Source organism: Pholis gunnellus, assembly GCF_910591455.1.
Source record: "Pholis gunnellus genome assembly, chromosome: 21".
Classification (NCBI taxonomy): domain Eukaryota; kingdom Metazoa; phylum Chordata; class Actinopteri; order Perciformes; family Pholidae; genus Pholis; species Pholis gunnellus.
Window position 1 is genome coordinate 10,621,242 of NC_136548.1, and position 27,207 is coordinate 10,648,448.

Consider the following 27,207-nt stretch of genomic DNA (forward strand, 5'->3'; position numbering starts at 1 on the left):
GTCTTCACCCTAAAATGTAATGATTCATGTTATAGAGACGTGCATTTTAATACAACACACGCATATCAGCTTTATGTATTTCCCTCACTCTCTCTTGTGTATTGCATCCTTTACAATGTCTAATTCATCAAATGTGTCAAATCTTCCGCTGCAAGATCTGAGATGTTGTTGTTGCCTCCACGGGCATTTTACATTGCGCTACATATTTCCATCTCTATCATCATCCACAGGTTTTCTGTATTTCCCATTGTGGTGGCAATCCCAGTGAAACCATCACTTACTTCGATGGACAAGCACAAAGATTGATCAAAGCTTCCACATCGGCGAATGTGAAGTGCAGACGCACACCGAACACGGAACTTTAGATTGTGAGGGCATCTCCCCTTAGGGGATGTACAGTAATGGAGTGCACTCTCAATATAGACAGCCTATTTTCATTCAGAGTTTTTGTAGGATGGGCGGGGATCATACACGTCTGCTACATCAAACTCTGTATTACTCCTGCCGTTTCTTCCAGTGGGAGATGTCATCTTTTGAGCACGTTAATGTACGCTTCCACACCAATGTTCACTGAGAATACAGGTGGCATAGCCTGAAAAGTAACTCTGTTATGTTACACATGACATCTATTGCACTTCTGCTCATCCTGGGAGAGGGATCCCTCGTCTGTTGCTCTCCCTAAGGTTTCTTCCCTTTTTTTTCTCCCTGTTAAAGGGTTTTTTGGGGGGAGTTTTCCCCTGTACCGATGTGAGGATCCCGGGACAGAGGATGTAGTATGTGTACAGATTGTAAAGCCCTGTTTGAGGCAGATTTGTGATTTTGGGCTATACTGAATAAATTGAATTGAATTGAAAAAGAAAGTACCTGAAAATGAAGTGAGTGAATGTGACTGACCTGTGTCTCTGTGCTCTCCTCCTTTCTCTGCAGCTGGATGCTTGGTGAAGCATGGTGGTGAAGATGGTTAGAACGCACTTAATGGGGCCATTGTCATGGGGCCGGGTCAAATGCCCGAGCATAATCGGAACAGGAGTTCTTTATCTGCTGCTTCTATCAACCTGTCTCGGCCAAGACACAGAAGGTAAAGGCAGTTCCCATTCTCTGTCTCTTTATCCATCTCTTTTTCAGTCAATGCGTCTGTCTTTGTCTTCATCTTTTCTCTCCCGTTATATAATTGAGGGTCGAATCAAGTTCGCTCAGGGGGGATTTAATATCAGGATTGTGCACATGGCTTTCTGGCTTCAGACTTATTTTGGGTAGTGAGCACAGCTCAGTGAGCTGCTGTGTGGCACAAGATTTTCAGGATTCATGGTTGATCCTTTGCTGACTGAAGATGAGTAGTGCCTTGTTTGGTCAGCCACAACACAATATTTCAAAGGGTGTTAAGTAGTATATTCAGTTGTACCTCTTATTATATCATTTACTACCGCGTTTTTATTCCATTTCATCCGTATACCATTCAAATGTTTGCTTGGGCCGCACTTATAACACTTAATGTCTCAACAGCTACAACTACTACAGTGGATTGCCAATAAAATCTGGCACAGACATTCATTTTCCCAGTCAGGATGCATTCTGCAAACCAGTAACGTTTCTTTCAGCACCATCAATAGGTCATCATTTTTACTGATATCTACCTGCAAATGTGTATTGCTGATTAGTAAATGTTAGTGTTCTTGCTAAACTAAGATTGTGAACATGGTATGTTACAATAGCCTTATTAGCATCTTAGCATAATGCTAATTTTGTGAGACAGCTTATAAATATAAAGGTCCCAAAATCGTACATCCTGTTTACAGCCTCTCACTTCACAATGCAAGAATAATCTGAAATAAATGTGATAATATAAATAGTTGCCAGGGGTATTTGTAATGTTAAAAACAAAGAAACACCCACGTTCAATATTAACCTGAACTGAGAGCAAACTGAAGCACGGTAAGACAGAAATGAAGTCATCACCGATGGGAGAGCTCAGCATAATACTCTCTTGACTTTCTGCTCGATTTGTCAGAATATTAATATACCATTTAACTCTTAGTCCTCGCAATTTATCTGGTTGGCATTTAGCTGACAGGGCTACGCAGCCAAAGGTGAATGACTGTGAGTGTATTTGCTTCCGTGCAGAGGGGTAGCAGGGGAGCCAGTGCAGGCATCCAGATCAACCCGGATTCATCCGTCTCTCCTCTTGTTTCTCCACATCGCACATGTCCACCTGCATTTAATTACACCTTTAAAACTGTGTCTCCCAAACAGGTTTGCAGGTCGTATTCTGGCCGATACTAACATTACAAGAATAGTTTGTTTTAATGAGCCTGGATATTCCGGGTTTGACAGACAACATGTTACTCTGCGTGGGTCCCCTCATGACACGAGTGTGTGTTTTTTAATGAGCTCGAGTCCTGGGACGAGCGGCTGATTTTAGCTGTTTGGACCCTGCGTGACAAGAGCTGTGGTGTGTTTTAATTAGCTTCGGTCCCAAAGTACAGTAAGAGACTATATTTGCTCATTTTTGGTTTCTTGAGTGACGACAGTACCGGCATATTTTTAATGAGGGTGTGAGACAACACAATGTGTCAAATGCGGCTTCTTGGCTGAAAGTGTAGTAGCTCCAAACCCATTTACTCCTGTTTGTTTTCCTCAAACAACCTGTCACAACTTGCTAATTAAGATCAGAACGTTTTGATGCTCATTACTGAGACCAGTTTGACTTGTAGCACACAAACAGTTTACTCCAGCTATTGTTGTCCGATTCAAATTTAAACTCGCTCAGCGTTGCTCGCACTGAAAGCAGCAGACTGAAATGTAAACCCTCTGTTCTGGTGAATTCCTGTACTTGACTCGACTCTGTTCATGAATTCCTTTTGAAGCCTGCGGTGTTCAGCCGGTGCTTCACTCGTTGTTTTAATTGAATGTGAGTAATCTCGAAGTATGAACAAGACACAACAGACGGCATTAAAAGAGTTATGCTTGAGTCGACGTATACTGAGTGTGATGGTGTGTGTGTGTGTGTGTGTGTGTGTGTGTGTGTGTGTGTGTGTGTACCTCTGTGTTTGTGCCGCTGTCGCACCTGTCTGATTGTCTGTGAGGGTTCCTGAATGACAATGAAACAGTGTGCTGGTTTATGTGTGTGTGTGTGTGTGTGTGTGTGTGGTGTGTGTGTGTGTGTGTGTGTGTGTGTGTGTGTGTGTGTGTGTGTGTGTGTGTGTGTGTGTGTGTGATAATATGCCTGTGATTATGTGGCACAGCTGCAGTGTGTTAAATGACAAAAATAATTGCCAAAAAAAGAGAGAGGGCTGCAATACCGTATCAACCAGATATTTCCAGATAGCTCCTCTCTCACCGTGACTTTCTCAGGCCAGCCAGCGTTCAGCTAGTTGCACAAAAAGACTCTGACTCCATGCAAATGACAGCTCCTAGTGTGACTGTGACTCTCTTCCAAACCGATTCCCACTCACCGACCCTTCACTACGGAGTGTCACTCCGAATGAGCTCACGCTCACAGCTGTGAGGTATAGGGCAGGAATAAACAGGTACATGGTGCGGAAACACTCTCCACCATGTACCGACCCACCTGCATGTTCATCATGGTGTGAGCCTTAATTGATGCGAAGTGTTATACAAGTTTTGTGTGCAAAACCAAAGTATTGTTTATCATACGGCAAGTCTGAATTCAAATTGATTTTACGACACAGTTCTTCACCAGAGGGGCTGCTGTGGCTCAGCTTGATCCCTGGCTTGTCCGCATGTCAAAAGTGTCCTTGAGCGAGAGACACTGAACCCCAAGTGGCTCCCTGGGCGCTTTACAGCCTCCCACTGCTCCCAATGCTTAAGATGGGCTACATGCAGAGGGCAAATTTCATGTATATGAATGGGACGATAAAAAAATGCAATAAAAAAGTTAAAGCACTTATTTTGAATATTGTACTCTTCCACCCCACACGAGCTGGCTTTTAATAATATGGGAAAACCAAGCAGATGAATTGTCTGTCAATTGCCACATAGCATACGGTCTCCCTCCAGACCTCTAAATCACTGCCAATTCATATAGCGAAACAAAAAAACCCCAGAATGTTCTAATTACAGTTTCATACACCCCTTGGTAATATCTAGACAACTAATTGTACTTTAAAGTGTTTTCACAATGTAGTTGTTGGTTGTTCTTCTGACCACGATACATTTTGAAACAACCATTTTACCATTTTCAACCTCCCTGAAACAGAATAACACATGAACAATTGAATGCAGTCCTGTCATGTATCCGTATCATGCAGGCGATAATGCCTTTGTGAACTCTACAATGTTCATTACCTGTGTGACTATTGAGCTGTTGATTTCTTCCTTGTATTAGACTCTATTACATTGTGCAGGTGTTTGTGACGTTGTGCCCACCCCTTGAACGTCTGTATGATGGAGGATGACAGTCGATGTGCTCATGACAAATATGCTACACCGCTAATGTCATCTGTGCCAGTGCGGTGGGCTGGTACTGCAGATTTATGGTATCTTTTTTTTTTGCGCGTGTGTCAGCATGTGTGGGGGGTGTCAGCTTCCAAGGTGATTTTAATATTTATTACAGCGTAACTTTGTTGTTAGATGTTTCATCCGAAGTGAACGTCTCTCCCATCTGTGCTCACTTCAGCCCCGCCTCCTCTACTGTGTTTGTCTTTATCCCTCTCACGACCTCTTTTTTGCTGTCTTTCATTTCCTCTCATCAGACCCTGTCATCTCCCTGTTGTACCCCCATATCTGAAGCAGACAGGAATTTCTCTAGATTGGTATTTCTTTGCCTCTGGAACTTTTCCCCTCTCACATTTATTACTTGCTGCTCCCCCCCCCTCCCCCGTGCTGCCTTCCCTTACTCTGCTTCACTCTCGATGCCCCTCTCTCGTATTCTCTCCATCGCTGTATGTTACTTTCAGAAGACCGCAGCCATTTATTGCGTGAAGTCAATGAATTGTACTTCAGACTATAGTGACACACACTACATATACAGCACATATATATATATATATATATATATATATCACTTTGGAGAACATCTGTCTTCATAGGAATAGTGTTCTGGTCAAGTTCCACTCAGTAAGAAGAAGAGTTCAGATACAGCATCAAACAAAACGAAGAAGGAAAACATCATAGAAGACAGAACAGAAGGAAAACAAACAACTTTTTTTATTTGTTTATTGGCTTTTATTCTGTGTCAGAGCAAAAGTGATTTTTTGGGGGGGAGTTACATGTTGGAACCATTTCTTGAGTTGCAGCATGTTATCCATCCTCCCAGCACTGCTCTGCAGCAGCACCAGCTAGCATATAGTTGCCATTCAGTATTGGTATTGTTCTCTCTGCAGACTGTACAAACCTGGCAACCCATTCAAGACTTTGCGAAGCTGCATATTCGCATGCATTGCTGTAGCTCGTCTGAAATAACTACGGACATGTTTGCATCTTTCTTTATGTATGGGATTAAACAAAGGAGGCATTAGTGAGCTGTAGAGGTGTTGGTTGGTGGGTTTTTTTCACTTTGGGAAAGAGGCCAGGTCTCTATATCCCCCTGCCTCCATTATTCATGCTAAGCAGGTCTAAATACATCCTGGCTCCTGCTCTGCACTTAAAGGCAACTTGTGGAGTTTTCTTGCAAACACTCTGTGTCCTTGAGGTTAAAATTTCCCTTTGAATAGCAGATTTTTAGGATTACAACTTGGGAAATATGTTGTTCATTCCACAGTGTCTTTCAAACGTAGCTCTGTAATGCCACCAGTAGTAGAGAAAAACCTATCAGGGTATCTTTTAATAAGCAGAGACATGACATTGATCATCGGTTTTACCCAAAATGTCGATCTATTCGACATTTTGTGTTTTTTTCTTGCTATATGGACTCATGAGTCTGAAATAAAAGTTGAATATTCCTTTTAAAATATTCTTTACATCCTTATCTCTTCCTAAGCAGAGTCCAAATCCAGGCTATAGCTACAGATAACACTGTGGATCTTACAGATGCCGGCTACCACAGTAGCATTTGGGGTTACTGGAGGGGTGTTTATGTATTTCCACCATGTGTCCTCAGAACAACTACCATCTGATTACCACCACTACTGCTGTCAGCTGTGTTCAACCCCTCACCGGCCGGGACATACTGGGACATAGACAGAGAGAGGGAGAGAGTCCGGATAATGGATAAGCCAGCACAGTGACAAAGTGGTGATCCCTACAGCACTGGGCCTGACACTGTGTGTGTGTGTGTGTGTGTGTGTGCAAGCGGGTCTACAATCCGTTTTCTCCAGAGATACATCAATCTAACACAAGGTCACACTGTCTCTCCTTTCCTTTTACTCCTCTCTTCGCAACCCTCCATCCACACTTCTCCTCTCTTCTTTAAATCTTTCCTCCGTCCACCAATCCCCTGCTTTTTTCCTCTCTGTCTTTTTGTATCGTCTCCTCTCACCTCTCCGTTTTTGTGCCCTCTGTACCTCCTCTGTCCTCCATGGATGAATGGATCGGGGGGGGGGGGGGGTAAAGAAGGATGGATGGGTAGATGAATGGGTGATGGATGAACGGCTGGCTGGTTGGGTAGCGGAGGGAAAGACGGAGAGGAATCGGACCCCAGGGAGAGGTGCAGATTGGTGTACACGCTGATGGAAGCTCAAAAAGGACATGACACACAAGAACTTTTAGAGGAAAAACACCCTTTCTGTCAGCTCCTGTATTTCAACCCTTTTACTACCTATTTCCCATGTTTGAAAGAAGTGTAATACATTTTCAGAAGTCAGTGCTGTAGCAAAAAGTTTTAATATGTGGGTTGAAAAGCATTGTGGGCCGTGTAGCGGAACAGACACCGGGGCATCTGCTTGAATGAATGACAGAAATTACAAGCTTGGCTTCTTGTTTTAACATTTTCATTTGCGCTGCTTTAATAATGTGCTTTTAATAAGTAAATTATCTCAAAGGGCCTCTTTGAATAGTAATTAAGTTATATCAAAAAGGCCTAATTTGTAATTAACTTACAAACCCTGTGGAATACTATTAATGGCTACACGCCCACACCATTGTGTACAACACATTGTTCACAATGTTAGGTCACTTTGATGCCATTAATCCTCATTCATATTCTATGTAAAGGACACATGTTTCTGCAGGTTTGTATTAAGGCTAAAGTAAAATGTATTAAATGACATCTCAGATTAATGCATATTGAATGGCAGACTCTTCCATCTCCCAACTTGTTATATTATCAATTTCACTTGAGTCTTGCTCACAAGAGTGAACAGTTTCATCATAAAATGTTTGCTTTGCCATTTGTTCTGAGTGTGCCACATCCAAATGCTGTGGCCATCAATCAGCAGTGCAGGCAGCTTTTTCAAAGTCCTCTCTCCTCTTAAGACAGAAATCTTTTCAGAAATCGGATCAACAAAGACGTCTCTTGAGATAACTTCCTTTTCTTCACATATTATTCCAGCATATATTTTTGGAGTTCACCATAACTTTGTTTTCCCATTCACAGTCTAGACTCCAGGCAAGGTAGCCAAGCGACTGTTTTAACAGATGGCAACAAGCAGGGTGCAGTCAAGTACAACTTCAGCTCAAATGAGCACGTTTTCACAATATGGCACAGTGAAACATCTGATTAAAAAGCTTTTTAAACTGTTTAGAAAGAAAGCGTTGGCAGGAGGGTTTTCTTACCTTGGATGGAGCTAGACTAGCCGTTTTCCCCGTTTCCTGTTGTCTTCACGCTAAGCTAACTGGCGACTGGCTGTAGCTTCATATTTATCTTACAGACCAGAGAGTTCTATCGATCTTCTCAACTCTCAGCAGGACAGTGAATAATTTGTCCCCAAAACAATTTTTTTTAAGGTTGTTTGTTTTGCTTGGCTCTATTACTAACATCATTCATCCCATTCCCTGCTGGATAAGAAACAAGAATACAGACCATTATAATCTTTAAAAGACTGCCTGCTACGTTGACTTTGCCCCACAGTGCACCGTTCACAAACAGAAACATCACCAGATGTAACGAGTCAATTATTGTGGTGGAAGCAGGCCAGTCAGTGCGATGGCTCTGATGCCTGTGTGTTCTTCACTGTCATTTGTGAAGAAAGCATCCTCAGGTTGCCAATACTTTTAGCTGGTCCCTGTCATCTGACTCTGAGCCACGGAGTTAACCTTTGCAGAGACATTCTGATTTTCTCTGCAAATATGTGCCAACATCCTCAGGCACTTCATTTCCCCACTTTGCCATGCTTAGCATATTTATTATCAACATTTTACTGTTCCCAAATACGTGTAAATATATTCTAGTAGAGGTCTACGGAGACGTCATTGTGTGTATCTGTTCAATCAACAAAGTGATCCGTCTTTGTACCTGTGTTCGGATAGAAGACCAGATATTGCCGTTGTTTATCCTCAAAGTATTATTCATTGAATGCAATTTGTGTGACGTTGATCGAAATGCAGAAATGCACTCTCTCAAAGTCTTATCTTGCAAACGGTAGCGGCATGTTTATCTTGTGGCCACAATTATGAATGGATTTGAAGAAACAAAAGAGACGCACAGACAGTCAATCATGGTGTGCCTATACCTATAGGTTGTTGTTATTGGAAAAATTAAGAAATAATACTATCGGTCAAATTCATCCATATCTTTGTTTATTGTGCGTTATGTTTTCATTCCTGGGTAGGGAGTCCTGTAACCATAACAGTATGTAAAATGATAAAGAGGAGCTGGATTATTTCCATATTATCATGTAACTAATGTATTATTAACATTATATCAATATTACATTTTTAAACGTTAGTTATCGGCAATAACGTTATTTAATGTTAATGTTAAAGTTTGCACCTAATTAGCTTAGCTTAGCATTAAGACTGGAAATAGAGGGAAACTGTCTCTGTCCGAAGCCGAGCTCTAAGGCTCATGGAAACGTTATATCTAGTTTGTTTGATATGTGCAAACAAAAAAAGTGTGAAAACAACACGTCTCGGTTTTAAAAAAGGCCCAACTGTTCCTTAAACATTGTGACAGTAATGAAGCATCAAAGCCGATGGTTATACCTTTGCGCAAGGCAGCGTTTCTCTGCGTAGTGACTCATTTTACGTATCCAATGGATCCTGGCTCAATACACACGGACACACAAACCGGTGCCCAGGTGCCCCACTGAGTCACAGTCTCAGCATGTATATTTGATGGTAACTCTAGCATGTGTGAGTGCAGACAGGCATATGGGCTCGATTGTGTCAACTGTGTAAAGTGGTGTGAATGTGCACATGGAGTGTGTCATGAAGAAATGTTTCCTAAGCAACGTGTGTGTGCGTGCATGTGTCATGGAGACAGTTGCCAAGCGGTTTGCATGCTGAACAACAATAGCTGTCAACTAGCTCAAGCCTGTTTTGACTCTTCGTTGATTGCTGTGGTCTTCATCTGCAGTCACAGTCACTTCTCCCCCTCTTCTTTCTGAGTGGACTTTATTCTTAATGGGGGGGGGCTTTCTTTCCTGCCACCCTTGGCAAACCCATACCTGCTTATTTCGCCTGCCAAAGTTGGATGGGCAGAATTTGAATAATAAAGATATTGATTGAAACACTCCAGGTTTAGATAAAGAGGCGTTGGATGGATGATGAATCTGAAACAGGGAGCGGGCATTTCTCGTTGACTGCCTGTGATATTGTCTGAACGAAGGGTGGTCTATTTCAAAGTCTTTCTTTTTTTTCTTTTTTATTATGTGGTCCATACCTCGAAGGCTCAACCTCCCCTCCCCTTCCCTTCACACAGATCTCCGTGGAGCTTTTTTGTTTTTCATCATCTTGACAGAAACTTGGCATAAATGGATTTTTTCCCTTGCTCATGCACAAAGTGATTTTGGTGATTATTTTCTCAAGAAACTTTGAGAGAGGAAAGCAGCAAGTGTGCACTCATCAAAGACAAGTGAGTACTTGCAGGAAGACAAGTACACAATGATGGAAGAAATGCACAAGTAAACTTTTGAGGGTGAGCATGAGTGGACACTTTGGGAGGATAAGTATACCAGCATACAAGAGGACACTAACTGTTCTATAGGAAGCCCTTTTATTGGCCATATCATACAAACAAGTGCACTCTTGTGAGGAAATGTGCCTGTGACTTATGTGAAAAGAGAGCAGAGAATTTGCATTTCTATGCAATTGACTCTTCATCCTGGATTTTTTTCCCCTGGTGTAATTTTCCACAGTAAGACTCTCAACCGTAAGTTAACCCAACTGTCATGCACAGATAAAGGAAATCCCCGTAACACATGATTACGTTTAGGACCTGCTAAATATATGTGGCAAGGTAATTGATTTCAACTTCACGGTTACACTTCTGTGCCAATACGTGCTTGAATTTGTTTTAATCAAGATTTCACCTGAACGACTTGGAAACAAGTTCTTTGACTTGATCGTAGACGGGGAGAAATTTGACTCTAAATGAGCATTACCTCACCGTTCCGGGTATATAGATTTGAAAAAGATTCAGCTCATTTCAATTTGAAATCTCATCGTGTTCATCTGTCACTTTAACTTGCAACCCAGACTGTTTACGGTTTCATCCCATTTCATTTTGATTATTTGAGGGCGGACGCAGCCTGACAGGTAGAGAGAGGGAGGCAGATGAGAAGAGACAGAGGGAAGAAGCAGAGGGGAGAGAACGAGACATGGATGCCCCGTAGAGAACAAATGGCTGGTTAGTAATAAATGAGGGGCATCAGCTTACACTGAAGGATAAAAAGGCAGTCAAGCAGGGGATACACATCTGTCATCTGCTGTTCACTCTAACACACACACACACACACACACACACACCAGCTGGTAGAGTGTAATGTAACTAGTGACTATTGTTCCATGGCTCATGCATCTATTCGGATTGCTAAACTGAGATGCACCCATAGAATAGCTTCAAAGGGGTGAAAAGGGGTAAAATTCTCGCTCACCGCCACAGAGACCTTGGATGGTGGAGGAAGGCACAAGCAATCGGCCCCGTGTACAGTATGTGTCTGGAAAGCTAATGAGGGTTCACATTGGCCGGTGCATGAACAGAGAGGTGGAAATAGCGGTACAGCATGAACCTTATGCACATTAAGCGTGAAAAAGAAGCAGCTGGCGCAACCCCGTCTCTTAAAAACTGGTGTTCATACGCAACTGATATGTTTCTTGCAGGAATGTATGCTGGAATGTATCTGCAAAATGTTCACATAAAGCATTATTAGCAGATGTACAGTTTATGTTTAGACAACTCAAATATTAAATGCTTATTTGTGTTCTGCCTGAGAGGTGGATGAGCACAGCAACAACACTTTCATAACTGGGCTCTAAGCCTGGCTCACTCCAAAGTTCAAAGATCCACCCAGCAGCAGCTCTAAGTCTGACTAATTAACACAATATCTTCAGTTGCACAAAAACAGTCATTTAAAAATATAAATTTGTGGTTTTAGAGGGAGTTGCATGGGTTAACTATTTTTTGACAAACAACAGTTTATCCATCAGCTCAGCACTTCTGTGCAGCTCGTTGCCTGCCAACCTCGCCGTGTCAACAAAACTCCAGGAGGTCATGGTGCCCGGCTAATATTGACCAAGAACCACAAATTGTTGTTGTTTTTGACATTGGCTTGTCCTTTTCATCGCACCCACAAAAATAAAGTGATTAAATGTACTTTCCAAAAAATGCTGAACGATTCTTTCGATATTTACCCAAAACCACAATCAACAACATCTATTATTCTAAACCCATCAACGTGTGGGCGATCGAACACAAACCTCAGTCTTTGGTGTCACAGTTCAGTGATTTGTACACCCAACCATCCACTCAAATACCTTCACTATGACTTTGGTGCAGCGTACACTTGTTACACTTCCTGGATTGGGAAAAAAAAACTGTCATTGAAGGTGATCCTAGCAGAAATTAAGTTTTATCCTATATATGTCATCAAGATCATCAAAGTATTTTGCATCGGAGATTGACTAGCAACACAAATGTAGCTAGAGCATGGTCAAGTTGCTAACAGGTTAGCAGGGAAAATAACTGCAGTGCAGCAAATTAGGAGGAAAATGGGGGGTTGTTGTAGTTTTTAAGGATAAAAAAGTGGGATTTAATAAAGTTGACAATAAAGATAATAGAGTATAAAAGTGTATAGGTACATTCATTCTGCCATAAAAAAGAATCATCTCAGAATGCTACCTCGAACAAATTCATAACGATGTTTCAATTGTGTTTTAATCACCTGAAACTAAGAATTGTGTTTTCGTTATTGTAGCTTGAGCCCTTCATATCTATGTAGGGAGTGGTCGCTGTCCCATATTGCATCGCCACGTCTCTACAGTAGCCCAAAACAGACAAGCCAAACGATGGCTCAAGAGAGGGCCTTTTGCATTTTTACGTTACCTGACGGGTCCTCCACATACTTGGAAAGGAAGGGGCTGGTTGGTTGCAATCTGCAACCTCACCTCTAGATGCTTCTAAATCCAACACACTGCTCCTTTAAGTCAGCACGCCTTTTAGCTAAGAAAAAACCTTTGCCATGACAAATTGGACTCAATATAGTCTCCCATATCAAGAAACCAGATGCATTACCAATGAATCCTGAGATAAGCTATGCTTTCATGCAGCTGTGATGTTTAATTGTGGAGGGGAAGAGATAGAGACAGAGAGAGAGAGAGAGATAAAGTGTGATCATTGTTCCATGAAGTCTATTTTCTAGGTGAGCAGATATCCGTCTTCCAGCCTCCCTGTGGGATTTTTTCCCCATCCATCCTCAAGAGCTGAACAATAATGTTACCCTGTCTTGTGAATGTAGGTGTTCTTGTATTTTCTGAATCCTTGCGAGGGCATAGGGATAAAGGAGAATCCTTGAATGTTGGTTTCTGCTTCTCCCCCTCTGAATGGGACCATTTAAAGCCTTCAGCTCGGGTTAGCAGTAATACAGTAGGGGCGTGTGGTGGCTGTGAATGGAGGTGGAAAAGCTTATCGAGACAAGCAAATCATTTGTATACTGTACATGCAAACACGCACACCTCTCGGCACATTATTTACTTGCCTGTGCTTTATTTCGCCCATGTTTTTCAAAACTTCACACCCACTTACTGCATTTCAAATTCGACTCTCCTCTTTTTTTCGTTGCTTTGCCCTGAAGGTTAATTCTTATCTTTCATGATTTTCCTCTTCTGCTTTCTTCCCCCTTGCTATCCTCCTCTTGACTGCTACCTTCCTCCTCCTCTTCTCTCCTTCGTGGTGGGATGTCTCAAACTGCAGACTGGCAATATGAGGGTAAGAACTATCTCCTCTTTCTTCATCTGTTAACTGTGTGTTCAGTCACCGTTCTAGTTTATTAACCCCTGCTAACCCTGCAGAGATGTTATAGGGGGGGGGGGGGGGGGGGGTTACGTTGCTCGTTACTGATGGGCATTAGTCTCCCCTCACTGTCATGTCTTGTCTCCTTTACCCCTTTTTCTACCACATTCACTCCAATTATATGATTACTTTGCTCCTTTCCTAATCAACCCATTCCCTCTCTCTGTAGAGAGAAGAATGCTATAGATTATATCCACAGTACCAGGCTCATCGTGTATCCATTATGTCCAAATATGTCTTGCTGTCGTCCCAACAGGATATTTTAGTAATTGTTTTTCTTCAGTTACTTCTTTTATTTGTCTCTACCTCTAAAACAAGTGTCTGCCCGTCATCAACATGTGTATCCCTCCCCTCTGCTAGCCCCTTACTCCTCACTCCTTTCAGGAGTTGCTGTTGCCACTCTTGACCACACACTCTCTCTGATATAAGCACTGTGCTCTGCAGAGTCCAATTCCATTTCAAAGAGCGACACTCTGACAGAGTGATTGCGGCAGCCACTTATTTTTAAAGGAGAAAACTTACAAACCAGTTTAAAACATTCATCAAGCAAAAATCATCCATACATGCTTCACGGTTGAGTTTCACACTTCAAGCTTTTTCTATAATGGATTCAAAGAACCGTAGCAATGTTAACTCTAAATGTTGTATTTTCTTTTCATCGCCCCCAGAATGTAAACTGTCCCGGTCGGGTCCTCCGGCTACCATCGTTGCGATAGATGAAGAAAGCCCAAACGGTAAAGTATTCAGCTGTTTTACATCCTTCTTCATTCAATGCTGGAAAGTGGATTTAAATAGAACTCTTTAACTCTAAATGTGACAAGGGAACACTTTTGTTAGAATTTAAGACACTCATCACCGTTTACTGTAAGTTAAACAAACACTGTTAGATGATTTTGACCTTTTCAGAAGGTGCTGATTGGCACGGCATGTAACCTGCACTCATTAGTATTCATTAGGTGTGTGCCAACTGTGTGGTGGTCGGATCCCTGTCCCAGGAGATAAGACGTTAGGTCATTCAATTTGAGCTAAATCACTGTGTATGAGCATAAACAACAACAACGAGATATGAGCGGCTTTCTATGTGTGCACGCTTGTGTTACAGAATCTTAAATGTGAAGCCACAGCCAGCAGCCAGTTAGCTTAGCTTAGCCTAAAGACTGGAAACGTGGGGGGGGGAACTAGCCTGGCTCTTTCCAAAGATTACCAAGTTTGCCTACCAGCGCCTCTAATACGTATGAACATGTTCTCTACCTCTTGTGCGTAATCCCTACCTGGAGTCTCTACTGGTTGCTTGGTAGGAAGTCACTGCACACAACCTAGAAATAGTCCCAATACCACGTAAATCCATAGATTCTTATTTTTACTTCAGTGTTTCAACGGATTAAAACAAACAAGATAATAACATGTTAGTTAGCAACTGAATCCTTGAGTTAAACAACTAAACTAAAACGCTACTATCTGATGCAGGGCATTTGTTTGAGTAGGAATCCTAATTTGAATATTTGAGACAAATAGCTATTTTCTCTTCTCTTCTCTTCTTCCCTGCAACCTAAACAAAAAAAAGCTGCCAGAATTTTCAGACACCTGAATACCAAAGGACATATATTCAGTGTATGTTTGTCTCCAGAGTTAGCTCAAACTGTTTAAGACTTTAATTAGTGTCTCCCGGTTTGATGGATCTGCCATTTCGACCGTATAGAATGTGAACAAACACAGAGCCCACTAACTGTAGGAGAGTGTCTGAGAGCTGGCTTGTTTGGTCGTATAGGAACATCATTTTTGTGAAGTTCAGAGAAGGTTAATCGTGGAGGGGTCACCATTTTCAGTAATTGACGAGTTTAATCGTTACTTTAGTCGCAAGTAAATTAAGGCTTCTGTTGGCCTTGAGGAAAGCCATTAAATCTGACACTAAGGTGAAATGTACACAGACAAGCTGGTCCGTGGGGTTAAATCACCATCTTATCTCCAGCCTATAGATTAATCTCCAGCAACAGAAACCTGTCATAATGTTTGCCATGTCTGCATTTCAACAAAGTTTCAAATTGTGAGACCTGACCGCTGTAAGCCTAACTGACATTAGAGAAGATTAGTAAAGCAACACCAGCCTTCCATCTACCCAGCTGGCATGTCTGTATCTGTTCATGTCTTAACGCATCCTATTAAGCTATCCATCCTCTTATTTCCCCTGCTTGCCATGTTTACTGGGTATGCACATCAGCCTGGCATTACTGTAGACCTGCCACCCATGTTGGCCGCCATGACAGTATTATTTGTTACACACAGTACTTTTAATTGGAGTGAATGGGACAAGGACATACTTTTTTTTTCCAGTGTTTTTTTGTCAAATTAAACCACCTATACAGTATATGTATAAATGCAATATGCTTTATATTTTTATGCAATTTTGCACCACCAGGTTTGAACCTTTAAAGCCATTATAACATTGTATGTTTAACATTGTAAGTTTAGCATCACAGGTGGGGGAGACACACAAGTAGTAAATGCTATTTCTGGCATTTAAAATATTTATAGAAATCTAATTTATATTATCAAGAAATGTTGTCATTTGGGCTTAACAAATATATGGTACTGTAGCCTAATAGAAAAAAGAACTTCCGTAATTGTTTACTAACCAGGTACACTCTTACACAGTATGTTCAGCTTACTGCTGTGAACACACAAGACTATACCCGGAGGAGCTTATCGACATTTTCGCCTCCTCTTTGGATTTCAGCAGCCCTACCGTAAGGAGATATTTGCCAGGGAAATCTAAGTAAATAAATCAAATTGTGACAGAGTGTGTGTGTGGGCGGCAAAACACACCTAGAGGAATTTATGCCCTTGCATTGACACAGTCCTTCAGCCGCAAAATAGTTTTCTAAGCTTGTTTCAATTCAAGACATAATGGGAGTTCAGCCTTGCAGATTGGTTGAGGAAGCTATAATGTTCTACTTGCATGTGTGACAAAAACACACTTTTCAAAAGATTTGGTTATTCCAATAAATTTGGTTGTAAAATCTCGTTATCTATTTAATTGAGTTTTTTGCAGTGAAATGATGATAAAACCACCGGCAGTTACAATGTGTGCTCACATATGACTGTACATGTGTGCATATACACGCATATGTGTGTTTGTGTCGGCATATTATCGCCTAACAACAATGTGTACTTTGTGTTGTTTGTCTCTCTTAGTGGTAATCTTCCTAACAGGGCTGTCGAAAAATATGTTAGTATTGAAATGCTTGGTATGCGTAATGCTGTGTGTTGCTCCGTGGCGGTGCAATAGCGTTGCGATTTAATAGAGAATCTCGCTTTAGGGTGATTATCTTTGGTTGGTTTGTGCATGAAAGAGAGAGAGAGAGAGAGAGAGAGAGAGACTCGAGGAAAGAAAAGAGTCGGAGGGACGGAGAGTAACAAGATACAAGTTAGGGATGTTTTTTTGGGAAAAATATTGAAATTAAGGGTTTGATTCTAATTAAATAAAGTAAAAGGGGGATTGTAAGTGGATCAATGTGGGAATAGGAGTGAGGCAGATACACACATATGAACATGCACAGAAGCACACACTCATTTAGCAAAAAGACATCAGTATCTCCACAGGGGTCTTCACAATATACACAATAACGTATTCCATGTATCATTTAGCAGATAATAGGCTACATCAGCATACAAAATTGCATGTGATGGTGAACAATCATCTTCGCTTACTGCTCTAACACTATTAGTGTACTGCTGTAAATATACTCCGCCTTGCTTATCTAGCTTGACCACTGATAATGGGGCCCTTAGAATCTTTCTTTTGATTCTGTACGTAGATAGCAAAGGATCCCAGCTGCTTAGTATAATATATCTGCTAAGGGGCTGTCCACTGAAGTTGATGCACAATCTGCATTTCACTCCGTGTTATGGTTAAGGTCACTGTTAACAATATATTCGAAAAACTTCCGATTTATCATCGCATTTTAATGACGTGTGCATAAATAAACATTAAATCATGAAACTGCCACGAAGACTGAATTATGAGTGTAAAAAGCCGTGGAGACTGAATTACGAGTGTAAAAAGCAGCAATAAAATGGTACAAATGTGTGCGCTCTTTCGGGGTAGACACACAGAAGGCTCTCCTACAGCTGAAGTAGCAGGTGGCTGTGGCAATTACTTTTCGGTCCATGACTCGTACCTGTCGCCACATTCAGTTAAGCTAATGTCCTGTAAAAATTCTATTAATGCGCCGCCACAATGCTCATTCTCTCGCTATTTCCTCCTAATATTCTCTTTACTGTTTCTCCCTCTCAGCCTCTCATTCAACCCAATCTTTCTCGCCTCACTTTCCTTTTGCTATCTTTCTCATTCCTCTTGCTCTCTAATTGCTCTTTGTGCTGCTTTTTCTCAGACAAGCTCCTCTTTGCTCTGCGTGTTGCTGCGCGCACACACACACACACACACACACACACACACTCCCTGCTTCAACGCCATTGTGCCTGTATGCCGTAACACATGGGTCAATTTAATATGGTGCTGCTGAGTGCAGTATTCAGTCACACATCCCATGAAGTCAGGTCACTGAGAACAGAGCCTATTTCTATGATAAGGTCTATGGAATTAAATTAGTTACACAAGGTGTTGGTCATATCTTTACTCATTTTGCAAGACAGAAGCAGGAAAACCAGAGGAGAAATAGCTCAAATGTTGCAAGGAATTAAACTCCTCTAATGAATTAAATTTTCTATCCAATTTCTCAAATAAAGAAACCAATTTCATTATATTTCCCCCGTTTATTCAACATCAGCGAATCAAGGCATTTGACATGGTTTCCATGGTAGCACAGAAGGCCGTGACCCAAATTTATGTCTGGCAGATCAGATATGAGATCACTTAGTGTGTGTGTGTGTGTGTGTGTGTGTGTGTGTGTGTGCGTGTGCAAAGCGTCCGTTAAAGGGCAGACGCTGAGTGAAATTATTTACTATTTTTTTGCTTTTTCTCCACTTAATCTAATGTTTAATGTACAATAACAAACACACACACATGACCACATCCAAAATTGTATCTTATGCAATGTGTAATTATGTGCTGAGGAATGTTTTTGTGCTCACACACACAAACGTTTCGGTTTTTTTCTTTATTAATTTCTTCTTTATTAATAATGCAGTGTGTCTGGCCTGGTAATGGGTCTCTTTAACCCATTGGAGCTGTGCAGAGTCAAGTGGTTAAACTGCTTCTTTTTCTTTCCTCCTCACACATTTTTTTGCAGCTATTCTGTTATAATATTTTCCATCAAAATTTACAAAATGATACCGGACAACCAAGCATTAGTTCATGAAACTGATCGAGCACGTGAATGAACGTGCACAAAGAAGAACAGAAATACTTCAAAGTGAAATCCAGCAGAGAATTAGAAAAGTTTGGCAGCAGAGCTCAGTTTTCATTGACTCTGTCAATCACCAAAGAATTTAGGATGATTCTATTTAACACAGACGTCTGTCTGATTCTCCATCTGCCGTTTCCTTCTTCTTGTGAAGCGTCGCTTCTCTGACCCGTTGCTCTTCTCTGCTACACCGTCTCCTGGCTTTGCGTTGATCGAGAGATAACATGCAGCAGACAGTTTCCATTCAAATCATGTTTCGTCTCCCTGTTTTTTGGACTCTCTCTCTTTTTCTGTGTCTTTCAATATTCCTATCATTCCCAAATCGCCTCATTGCCTCCGTTGTGGTTAATGAATTGAGTTTTTGTCCGTCTGTACTTATCTGTCTCATCAAAGTGTTTACTTTTTATAATATCTCTTCCTGTGAAATGTTCATTTTATTTTGTGTTCCAGTTGGTCTTGGGTATTACAGCTACTGGTATGGAGAAGGCAAACAGAGTAGCCCCCATATCTACTCAGCCTTAATTTAATTTAATTTGAGTTCAACATGTCTCTTTCTCTCTCTGTGTGCCTCTCTGTCTCTTCCCTCTTGACCTTGGCTACAACCTACATGTCATGTCCAGGCATATACTGTAATTAATTCAGAAAATGAAGAAAAGCAGAGGGTTCTCTTTGGGCTGCCTCCTTTCTTTTTTTTCACAAATGAAATTAGATTCAAACCCATCTCCCTGCAGAAATTATTTGAATCTATGTCCAGGAACTCTGGACTTTGTGTGTCTGTCTCTCTCTAGCTGACAGGTTAATGCAAGTGTTTTTTATTGCATCCCCAGGAACGTTATTGGTGGAGAACATGCAGATAAATGGCGTGGCTGAGGGTCCGGGGCGTACCATCTCTCTGTCGCTAAGGGATAACCACGACTACTGGGTGATCCTTGACCCTTCCAAACAAGCCCTCTACCTCAACAGCACCGGACGTGTTCTGGATCGAGATGTAAGGCGGCTGAACTACCCTTTCTTTTGTTCTGCCTTTATGAAAAGTTTTTGGTCCCATTCAATTTGAATTTAAATGTCTCTTAACTTGCATGCACTTTTTTTGGCTCCTAATTGTCAGACAGATTGAAATCTTAATGAATCTGTTGTGACACACAATCTCATACCTATTCTAACTTTCGCTGTTTTAGTTTCGCTCCGTAAAGTAATCCAGCAGATGTTTGTTTTTTTAAGTCTGATTTAGCACCAAAAGTTAAATACAAGAGTCCGGCTTTCTTCTGTGCAATTGTTTTATTTATTTAGTTTTATTTGCTGGTTAATTATGTATTGCTGTTGTGCAATTGCAGTTTATTTATCCCTCTGTTTTTCTCTTTTTCCAGCCCCCCTCGTATATTCAGTCCATCGTGGTTCAGGTTCAGTGCACCAACGAGCTGGTGGGCACCGTGATTCTACATGAAGTCCGCATCGTTGTTCGAGACCGCAACGACAATGCACCGCATTTCCAACAGCCAAGATACTACGTCGCCATCAGTGAGGTAAAACACACACACACACACACACAAACACACACACACACACCTATACACAGTGAAAGTTTCACACATACAAACATACATATTCTCACGGAAATACTTTACTTATTTATTTCACTTCTAGTGCAGTGCTGCTGTCTATCATGATGCCAAGTACAGGTCTCATGGGTCTGAGACTAGAGACCAAAGGAAGGGGGGGGGGGGGGGGGGGGGGGGGGGTACAGTGGTACTTAGTACAGTGCACAGCATGAGCAGTGAACTGTACCAAGCTTTTCCCATGCTGCTCCTCTGGGGGTCATGTGTAGCGCTTACAATGCCACTTTAAGAGGCTGCATTGACCTTCACTCTGACAATGTAGCCTGGTAGTGTGTACATACTGCAATGTATTTTGAATATAATCCTCCCCTAAATAGTCTTGTGCATTTTGCATTTTGCTGTCACACGAATGTTGAAGGGCCGTACCGTAAGCAAGCAGGGGGAAAAGCAGAGTCTTTGGGCAGTCTAAGAAAGGATCTGAATCTGTTATCCTGAGGCTTCCAGAATAGTCTTTAAGATGCCAATCCCACAGTTAGTGTGTCATCTAGAGTCTGGGGGAGCAGAATTTAACTAGAAGAGGTACAGACTGAAAACCGGACACGGATACATGTAGCCTGCTGCCAGTGTGGACCTAGGCAGACCCCGTAGAATATCTCATTATACAGTATTCCACAGCCTGTCCAACTCAATCTGTCTTCTCAACCTCTTGTTCTCTCTCTTGGCCTCTCTTCTCCGTTTCTGCAGCTCCCTACACTCCCTCACTTCCATGCCCCCTCACCACTCCCAGCTCTTCATTATGTCACCTTTTCTCAACCTACCCACCTTTCCTCTGCCACACTATATATTTCTGGTTGTCTCTCCTCCTCCTCCTCCTCCTCCTCCTCCTCCTCCTCCTCCTCCACCCCACCACCTCTCACAGCACTCCAGTTTTCTCATTACTCCTACGAAAATAATTCCCTCCGTTCACTTCAACGACCGCCATACAATTTAGGAGATGCGTCGTAAAATACTCTAAAATATGATTTCTGAGCCAGCCCAAGGTAAATGTGGTCAGTTTGGTGGTAATAATTTTAAAAAATGAATGAATTTATTCTGATGTGAGCAATAATTAAGGTTTGAGTGCAAGTCTGTTCATTAGTTCGACAGCTATGTCTAATTCATTTTACTTTGCCCCCAGATCTCCAACCACCCAATGCGGTGAATTTAATATTGAGAGAGTGAATCAGGAGTCGCATCCAGCTTTATCATTGTGCCTGCTTCTGCTTGTCTATTGCTAACAGTTGTGCAAGAAAGTGAGGAAAGTGACGTACACACACAGAGAGGCAATATGGTTATTTATAAAAAACGTCACAGTTTATGAGTTCATCGTGAACGTTTTCGGGTGCAAGGTGATTCTTGTGGCTGATTGCATGAGTTGGCACCGGTGTCGGAGTTGTTTCATTAGAGCCGTATCCGCAAGTGGCAAAGTGACAGCATGAGACCTTCTGAAGACCATTGTTGGATCTGTGGGAGGCAGAGATAACCCTGTTGAGGGAAATGATGTAACAAATCATTGGTGCAGCAGCTTAATTAAACTTAATCTCGAATGTTTCTTGTGCTGTCTGGAGATTAGACTTCTGTTTTGACACATAATCGCAGATCCTAAGGCGCAGGGCTAAAAAAAAAAAAAAATACAGCATGGCAATTTATGGCTGGCAAAGTTCTTCCTTTCATGTGTTGTGGCAAGTGTTCAACTTTTAGGTTAAGAATCGAAATACATTTCTAAATATGGAGCCTCTCTTTCCTCTACTAGAAAGTGAGCTATATTGTTGCACTGACAATTTAAGGGAACTTTAAAGCACAAAAGAAAATACTTGCATTGGCACACACATTGAAATTATTTCTAAACTTGCCAAAGGACATCATAGTTATTTAGATTTCTGAATATGGTGTTTTTACCATCGCAAAGAAAACCAAAAACACCAAAAACACCAAAGAATATATATAAAACATGAGCGTATTTTTCATTAATTAAGTCAATGTGTTAGCTACAGTTACCATCATGTCAGACACAGCAGCTGTCCGCAGCTATAGAGTTGGCTTAAAAGAGCAACCCCGACATCTTTTACATCATTAAACATCTGAGCATTGTGTTCTGCTGCTGTGTTGCCAATGTGTGCCGTCTCAATCTGACTCAAAGTCACAGTGTTTCTCCAGCTGTTGGAATATCATGTGTTGCAGGATCACATGCAAAATAGCTAATGTTGCAGCAACATCTGTTAGCTAAACAGCTACCACTGCATATATATATACATTATCATGATGCTAGTTCTTCGTAGCTAGTGTTACAGTGGTTAGCTACTGAAAGAAACTATTCAGCTATTCATTTTCAAAAAGATAGACACCCACACTGTCTGTTTTGTCTTGTGAGACAAGCACTCTTAACATACCAAACGTGATTTTCTTTCACCCTTTTATCTAAAAACTTCAATTCGTTGGGGCAATGAGGTGGAGCAGACATTCACAGTAGTGACAGAGATAAAGACTGAGCAGACAGACAGAAAGTTAGACAAGCCGCGCTGCCTGTGTTTCATTTTATTTCCACAGCAAATGAAAGCACACAAACATTTACAAGCTGATCTTCCTTCTCAAGCCCCATTTGAGCACAATAAACATAAAGCTGCGAGTCATTTTCTGTTTGTTTTGTCGAGACAGTGGGGTATCAAGATCCCTTATGGCCAGACGCATGTGAAGAGTTTTTTTTTTTATGTGCCCCTCCCTTATCTCTGCCACATGCAGGCAGTAGATGTCAGGAAGACGAGACACAACAGTACAGGAAAGAAGCTGTTTGATGTCAGTGGTACAGAGTATGAAAGTGTTTAAGTGTTTGACATCATGTAGTGTGAGCTTGTAGGAAGAAGATGCTCACATTCTCCCTCTCTCTGTGTTGTGTTTTCAGCTGACGCCAGTGGGAACCACTATCTTCTCTGGTTTCTGGGGGAACAATGGGGCAAAAGACATAGACGACGGTCCCAACGGACAGATAGAGTACACCATCCAGTACAACCCGAAAGACCCGGTAGGTTATCCATCTGCCCGCTGAACTCTTCAAAGCTTGAAGTGGCCAGATTCTAAACTCCTTATTCAGGCCAACCAACATTTTACAAAGAGGGATGCATATTTACATGGTTATTTATTTTATTGATTAATATTGACATCATAGCAAGATTTGGGCCCAATACCTCTTCTCCATTCTCTGTGTCTAATAAATAATAGGTTGATAACCAATCCATTTCTTGAAAACGTTGACCACTTACTGGATGTTTTCAGCCATGAGCTTCAGTTTCTTAAGTTTCAATAGCCAAATTCTGTTGTACAGTAAACCACTTCTCCCCATCTCAGAGTTTAGTTGTTAGTTTAGTAATGAATTACATCAGGAACGGATGGATTAGGCAGTTATTGTTCAAAGATTAGTTCATTATTACATCGTGCAGCATATCTAACACACTTTTAATCCGTCACATTTTTTGCCCAAGAATCTATATTGGTATGATAATATGAGAGTTCCAAAGTGTTCAATATTAGATAAATAAATAAATATGAAATAAATAATCCCACTAAGAAATATATTGAAACTAAGCTCAGTACTAAAAATGTTTGTAAAAACTAAAACAGTTTTAGAGAACCTCATTTATATTTCAAATGCCCAATCTGCTTTTTTCATTATGCCATTTTCCTGAATAACACACAATGTCATGCCACCGTTATTTATTTCATAACTGTTGTATCATTAACTGTTGACTCCAGAAGGGACTCACTCTGCTTGTAATTTCTGTGTGTGTGTTTCAGACAACCAACAGAACGTTTGACATCCCTCTGACACTCTTTGGCTCCGTAGTTCTCAAAGAAAGACTCAACTATGAGGAGATAACACGCTACCTGGTCATCATTCAGGCAAATGTAAGTCTTTGTTATATATTGTTTTATATATTTAGTCTAAAAGTAAGAAAACACTCCGAGAACAGTCAAAATGGATCAAAATGGAATCTATAATGTTGTGAATAAGAGGAGTTATGGTTTGGCATGGCTTATATGCTTCCATTACAAGGTTTATGTGCTACACTAAGCTAGCTGTTCCACTAATTCTAGTTCTTATGCTAAGCTAAGGTCCTGGCTATAACTTCACAAACTTGAAATAGCAGAGATATCTTCAGAGTTTTAGGGAGGAGAGGTGATGGTTGCATCTATTATTCAACTGCAGAGAGTTTGAGTTCCCCATTGATTCGCTAGGTTGGCTGTTTTTGTTCTGAGCTTTACAAAATCAAAATAGTCAAAAAATGTTTGTGTATATCTTAATTATCTTGAAATAAAAACACAGCAGTTATATCGACCATTGAGATGAATTTGCCTGTTTCTTGTGGATTTGCGGAGCAGCTACCTTTGTTCGTAATTGGATGGCAGATAAACGACCAACAGCAGATCAACAAGTAGACATTGCCACTGGAATACGAAATGTGTTCACTAAAGAGTGATTACACATGAATGCCTAAGCAGAAGTAAAAGTTTGAGGACAGCTTTACTCTCCTCGTCTATTCAATAGTTGTATTGATAGTTCACGGTTGCCTCACTGAAACCCAGCTATTTCAGCTATAATTCTTGTGAAGGTCTTCTTTTTAAGAAATTACTTAATAGTGTGCAACGACGTCAATCTTTTTTCATTTATGCATGTATGTATGTGTAACATGTGCTTCTTCTTTTAAGGTATAAAAGGAATTTAAGGACCAGTTGTAAACAGTTATAGATTCTAGGCTTGTCTACGGAGCCCAATGCTCGCTAAAGGAACCACCACTGAGTCAGAGATAAGTTTGACTAAGAGTTGTATTGTGATTATATTCCAAACAAAAATTAATTACATACAAAAGAAATAAACAACGTTTCAGAAAGGTCAGTTCAGTTCATTTTCCATATAGTTCATAGAGTCTCCGTTCAGGTTGTTTCTCCTATTGTTCTCCGTTCAGTTAGTTTCTCAGATAGTTCATCGAATCAGTTTAGTTTGTTCCTACCACACCTCTTGTGGGAAGGAAAAGGAATTGTGGTCCAAAGGAATCTCCATTTGTAGCTCGCCATCCAAACCTTTACGTGCTCCGGAACTCGGTCACAAAAACCTGACCTAAAAGGCCACAAGGAATGATAAATGAACATGAACTTTTAAAGGATAAATACAAATATCTGTCATGTTGAAAATCATATTAAGACATCAGTCACTTAATTATCAACAGGTTTTAACAACTGCACAGAATGAATTGAATTGCTTAAACAAAAAGAAACCCAAAATAATTACAGGGCTAAAATAAACAAACCTCCATAATCAAATATTAACCCAGCTATGCTAAGGGCTAAGCTAGCGGGAGCTAGCTAAATGTTAAGCCAGCTGGAGATTACATTTAGTCTTTGTTCTACTCACCGCTGACTGCAGATTTAGTGCGCAAGCCCACACGGTCTAGTTACGACACCGATCGTAGCCGCTGCTGCTCAGATGCCGTCCGGCTGAACCAAAGGTAAACAGGAAGTGACCTAATATTGACCCGGATATTTATGGCAGCTGGCGGTCCGTGATTGGCTACGTAATTAAAAATAGTTTCTGGATCAGAGGGTTACATATGCATCAAGGTCATACATTTTGGTGTGGGTTTTTTCAAAGGCCTGAAACCTTTTACACAATACAAACATTTCCACTGGAATGTATTACTTGGATTCAGGTCATGTTTTTGTGAATATGGTGCTCCACGGTGTACCGTTAATTCAGATAGCGTTCAAAAGCTGGCTGTGTTTTCTATGTTGAATACTCCTGTTTCTAATGGGGTTTTTTTTGTTCTGAAGTCTTAATTAAAGTCCCACTGAAGAGGATGAAGCGTCTTTAGCTTTTTTTACTCCCAGCATTCCCCAGTAAAATGGAATATTTGAGTGATGTGTAGTTACCAGAGGAATTTAATTAAATATGTTTCCATATAAATTTGAAACGCTGAATCAATCATTGATTTTGATCAAGGTTCTTATAAACACACTAGAAGCACGTTCATCTGCTCTTGATGAGGTATGGATTGACATAAAGGTAAGTAAAGCAGACACCGGCTTCTTAAGCCGCTGAGAGTTCGCTGCAGCTCTGTTGATTACATTTTTCTGAAAATATTCAGCAGGACTTACGCTGTGGTCATCTTCTAATTTAGACTCGAAGATGAAGATATGCAAATATCTGAAAAAGAAAGTGCAGTGTCATCCAAAAATAAAATGAAATCTCTCTTTCTCTGTCTAGGACCGAGCCCCCTATCCCAGTGAGCGCCGTACGGCCACCACCACTCTGACTGTGGATGTACTGGACGGTGATGACTTGGGTCCCATGTTTCTACCGTGTACGCTTGTTGGAAACACCCGTGACTGCAGTCCCATCACGTATTGGGCTAATGTGCTGGAGCTGATAGAACCGGTAAGTGTGTGGCTGTTTATGTAACTATATTATATATTGCATTGTGTTTGTGTGTGTGTGGTGCAGAGGAGCTGTTTTTTATTTGTCTCTGTGTGATAGTGAGAGCTGATCCCCTCACAACTCCTCACAAAACTCCTATTTAAAATGGAAGACATGTTTTTTTTACGGGCTTTGCATTGCATGTAGATGAAGAAATGATGACCTCTGAACTTATGGTATAACGTGTCTCTATGATGCCTGCAGTTAGGGCCTGTGTCCACCAAAGAGTTTTCTTTATATTTAATCAGGTATCTGTCGACAGGAGATTCATTCCGATTGATAACTTTTAGCTACAGGATGCAAACATAGTGTAAGATGTGTGTGAGGTAATAAAGTCTGTCATGGTCCAGGAGTAGCCTATATGCCTTTCCCCCAACTAAGCGTTGTGATCCATACTTATTATTAGTATTAGACCCGCCGCTCTCCCTCACTCGATGCCAT

At 41.1% G+C, this 27,207-nt stretch overlaps 1 protein-coding gene across 1 annotated transcript in view; it reads left to right on the top strand.

Annotated features, from left to right (window-relative positions):
* Positions 1-957: 957 nt before the first annotated feature.
* Positions 958-27,207, top strand: part of LOC306713040 (protocadherin-15-like) — a gene marked incomplete at both ends in the record, with an annotated part of 117,010 nt that continues 90,760 nt past the window's right edge. Inside the window, 8 exons of the mRNA XM_079182578.1 lie at positions 958-1,078; positions 13,247-13,261; positions 14,014-14,079; positions 19,536-19,696; positions 20,076-20,231; positions 23,203-23,322; positions 24,093-24,203; positions 26,557-26,727. Coding sequence (XP_079038704.1) covers positions 958-1,078; positions 13,247-13,261; positions 14,014-14,079; positions 19,536-19,696; positions 20,076-20,231; positions 23,203-23,322; positions 24,093-24,203; positions 26,557-26,727 — 921 coding nt within the window. The remainder of the gene's footprint in view (positions 1,079-13,246; positions 13,262-14,013; positions 14,080-19,535; positions 19,697-20,075; positions 20,232-23,202; positions 23,323-24,092; positions 24,204-26,556; positions 26,728-27,207) is intronic.